The sequence below is a fragment of the Lolium perenne genome, chromosome 2 (assembly GCF_019359855.2).
Source record: "Lolium perenne isolate Kyuss_39 chromosome 2, Kyuss_2.0, whole genome shotgun sequence".
Classification (NCBI taxonomy): domain Eukaryota; kingdom Viridiplantae; phylum Streptophyta; class Magnoliopsida; order Poales; family Poaceae; genus Lolium; species Lolium perenne.
The window spans coordinates 159,988,523-159,992,194 of NC_067245.2; the positions used below are offsets into that span (position 1 = coordinate 159,988,523).

The 3,672-nt window shown below is 53.3% G+C and overlaps 1 protein-coding gene across 1 annotated transcript; it reads left to right on the forward strand.

The window, feature by feature from the left end:
• Positions 1-1,404: 1,404 nt before the first annotated feature.
• Positions 1,405-2,781, forward strand: LOC127323470 (uncharacterized). Its single transcript, XM_051351607.2, has one exon. It carries the CDS (start codon positions 1,409-1,411, stop codon positions 2,528-2,530), a length of 1,122 nt encoding a protein of 373 aa, XP_051207567.1. The 5' UTR covers positions 1,405-1,408; the 3' UTR covers positions 2,531-2,781.
• The last annotated feature ends 891 nt before the right edge of the window (positions 2,782-3,672 follow it).

Here is a 3,672-nt window from a genome sequence, read left to right on the forward strand (position 1 = left end):
GGATGCTGCTCCCACACCGGCGGCCCCGTAGTGTAGCCCCAGTAGAAACTTAAATTTAAAGTGGTATTTAAAAACCGAAATTCATACGAAATTCATTTATACAAAAGTAACTCGAATTTAAATCTAAATAAAACTTAAACATTATCCTAATCTAATGGCTGTCGGTTGGGGCGCGCGACGGGCCTGCCTCGTCATCGTTCTTCGCCTTTGCCGCCTGCGTCCGTGCTAGCTTCTTGTCCCTTGCTTCACGCATCTGGCGGTGGAGCATGGCGTCCAGCGTCGCATGAGCTTGCCGGCGCCGATGTCCTCGCGCTTCCAGCCTTTGTCGAGAAGTCTCGATCTCGGCGCGCCTCACTTGCTCGCGGGCGAACGCTCATAGTGGCGATGAGCGTTAAGCTCGTAGAGCTTCTATCGCTCCGCCCCTATGAGGAGGCATCCCGCCTCCTCCGTGGCCGCTCGCTGGCGCGAGATCTCGAGGACGTGCTCGTGGTTAGCGTCGTTGACGAACTCCCGCTCCTCCTCCTTCAACCTCTGGAAGCGTTGCGCGTTCAGCGACGCTAGGATCGCCGCCTGCTCCGGGTCGGCGGGGGCCTGCGGTTGCTCGCCCCACTACGCCGCCTCCTCCGCCGCCTCTGCTTCCGCATCTGCGACGTAGGCCTCGTGCCACGCCGCGAACCATGGGTCCTCCTCATCGTCTGAGTTGTACTCCGCGTCGGGCTACGGCTGCGGCTGCGGTGGTGGTGGATGCAGCGCGCGGCCGTTGAGGCCAAGCATGGAGTACGCCGTCTTATATAGCCGTGGCAACTACCCGCAGAGAGGAGAGAATGGAGCGGCGGTGGTGGTGGAGATGAGAAGATAGCACCGCGGTGGTGAACGGCGTACGTACTATATAGCGGTGGCAACCCGCATTTACGGCGGCGTAGGCGACTGGATGCTGCGTAGCCAGTCATTGCCCTCGTGGCCGCCTCGATTTCCACGCAGGAGACCATTAAACATCAACGACCAACCTTCCCGCGTCGCGGCCGATGCAAACCGTCGCGTCCCATCGCTGACAATGCGTCCCCATCCGCGAAAACCGTCGTGCCGCGAGGCGCCGGTGCGCCCAATTCGCACCCTACGCGAAGGGACCGGGCCGGCACGGGGATACCGGCGCTGTTTGGAGCGCACTAGTGCGAGCTTAAAAATCACGCCGGTCCCCGAAACGCTATCGGACGGCCGGTGGAGATGCTGTGAACCCACTATTGGGATCGCAACCAAAAAAAAATGTCGCATGCACGTGTCCATATGAGCACAAACAGTCAGAGCACTCGAGTGGTGGAAGTGCCAAACAAAAACAAAATCGTGACGAACCATGTTATCAAAAAAAAAAAAAAAAACGTGACAAACCAATTCAGAAAAAAAAAAAACGATGTCGCTTGGAGCATCGCCCGCGTCAACGCGACCGACATCTGAATCCCGCGTAGAGTCTACGCAGTGTGAGTTCGAGTTCATGTCGGAGACGGAGCCGCCTTCCGGTGGATTTAAGCCCGCGATTCGCCCGCGGGATCGAAACCCTAGCCCCCTCCCCTCCCGAGATCTCGATTCGATCAGCTCTCGACAACCATCTTGCTCTGCTTCCCAGCGCCCCGTTTCCCGGCGATCGCGCGCGCGTGCTTTCCCTCCGCGGCGGACGACGATGTCGAGCGCGGCGGCGCCGTGGGCTCAGGCGCCTCACCTGCTGCAAGAGTTCGAGTTCTTCCTGGTTGTCGATTTCGAGGCGACCTGCGAGAAGGACAGACGCATCTACCCGCAAGAGATCATTGAGTTCCCCTCCGTGCTCGTCGACGGCGCCACCGGCCGCATCCAGTCCGCCTTCCGCAGGTACGTCCGCCCTAAGTACCATCCCGTGCTGACCCCGTTTTGCAGGGACCTCACAGGGATCAAGCAGGAGGACGTCGATGGAGGGGTGGATCTCGGGGAGGCGCTCCTGCTGCACGACCGCTGGCTGCAGGCGGCGACGGCGGGGGCCAGGAAAGGCGGCAGCTTGGCCGTCGTGACGTGGGGTGATTGGGACTGCCGGACTATGCTTGAATCGGAGTGCGTCTTCAAGGGGATCGAGAAGCCGGCGTACTTCGATCGCTGGGTCAACCTCAGGGTTCCCTTCCAGGCGGTGATCGGGGGTGGAGGGCGGTTCAACCTGCAGGAGGCCGTCCGGGCTGCGGGGTTACAGTGGGAGGGCCGCCTGCACTGCGGGCTCGATGACGCGCGCAACACTGCGTCTCTTCTTGTGGAGATTATGCGGAGGGGCGCCAAGATCGCCATTACCGGCTCCTTGGCGCCGCTGCCGATCCAGCACAGGGAGGAGGAGCAGCAGCAGCAGCCTCACACAAGACTGTGCGGTGGCGCTGCCGGGGCGTGCTACTGCGGAGTGGCCAGCAGAGGGAGCGTTGTAGCGATGCCAGGGCCCATGCAGGGTAGGTGCTACTGGGGGTGCGGCAACTGGACGCCCACCATGGGAGCCGTCTGCCCCTACTTCTTGTGGAGCAATTGAATCAGTTGCTCCTCCGGTTGAGATTTGAGGCTCAGTCTAGATGAATGCTTGTGTTAACTCTAGTCAGGATCGATGGCAGCCTAGTTGACTCTTGGTGTGATTTGGCACTGGAATCATATGTGACCCAGCTGCTATTAGCTTAGTTCATGTGTACTGTGAACGGGTCACCGAAACCTATGGCCCAGGGGAGTAGCTACCCTATGTAATCGGTGTCTGAATTATCAATATTAATAAAAGTTTTGATTTAATTATGACCCTTCTTCTCTACGAAATTCTTCAACATCGAGCAACATCTGTCTTCTAATTTTCATCAGTTTGTGATTAAAATTAACTAATTGCTGACCAAAGTTAAAGGTGGAATCACTTGTATATATGCTACCACAGATGGTCTTGGATGAACATATTGAGCAGCCACTGCTCAAATCAGTTGGATCCAAAGCACATTTATCCTTTTCTGCTAATTGATATTTAAATGCTACCTCTAATTGGCGAAAAAAATCTAAAGATATTTCTGCAATTGGTATTATGTGCTTGATTATGTTTGTAGTTCGGTAATTCCAATGGATTTGTAACCCCCTATGTTAATATTTAAATGCTTCTCTCAGCAAGTATCTTTAATTAGTGAAGAAGTCTTATGCACTAATTTCTTTGTTTATTTCTGCAGTTTAGTCATTTCTCGTACATACAGAACTCTTTAAGCTTTATTTATTTTTCTTTGCTATGACTTTGTTGTGCTTCGATACGTGCAGATTCACCTTGCCATGGCAGCAAGGCCAAAGCGATAAAGACCTGATGAGTGCGCTTGCAAGATCAATAATCCTATTTTTTAATACACAGATTTGTACCTTGATGAGTGCGCTTGCAGATGCACAATTTGTTTTCTTCCAAAGCTGCTCATATAAGGTGATTTTCTCTAGCTATCATAGATCTGATCATATAGTGGCATGTATGCTTCTTGCTCATGATTAATTGCAACTGAAAACATTTGTTGCAGCTGAAAGTCAGTCCTTTTGTACCCTTGCATTGTGATAATTATTTACACATCAATTATATTGATCTAAGAATCCGACCACTGGATATATAGAGATGAGTAGTACGGTTATTATTTTTAATTAATAAAAGAACGTTTTTACTCCAATTGG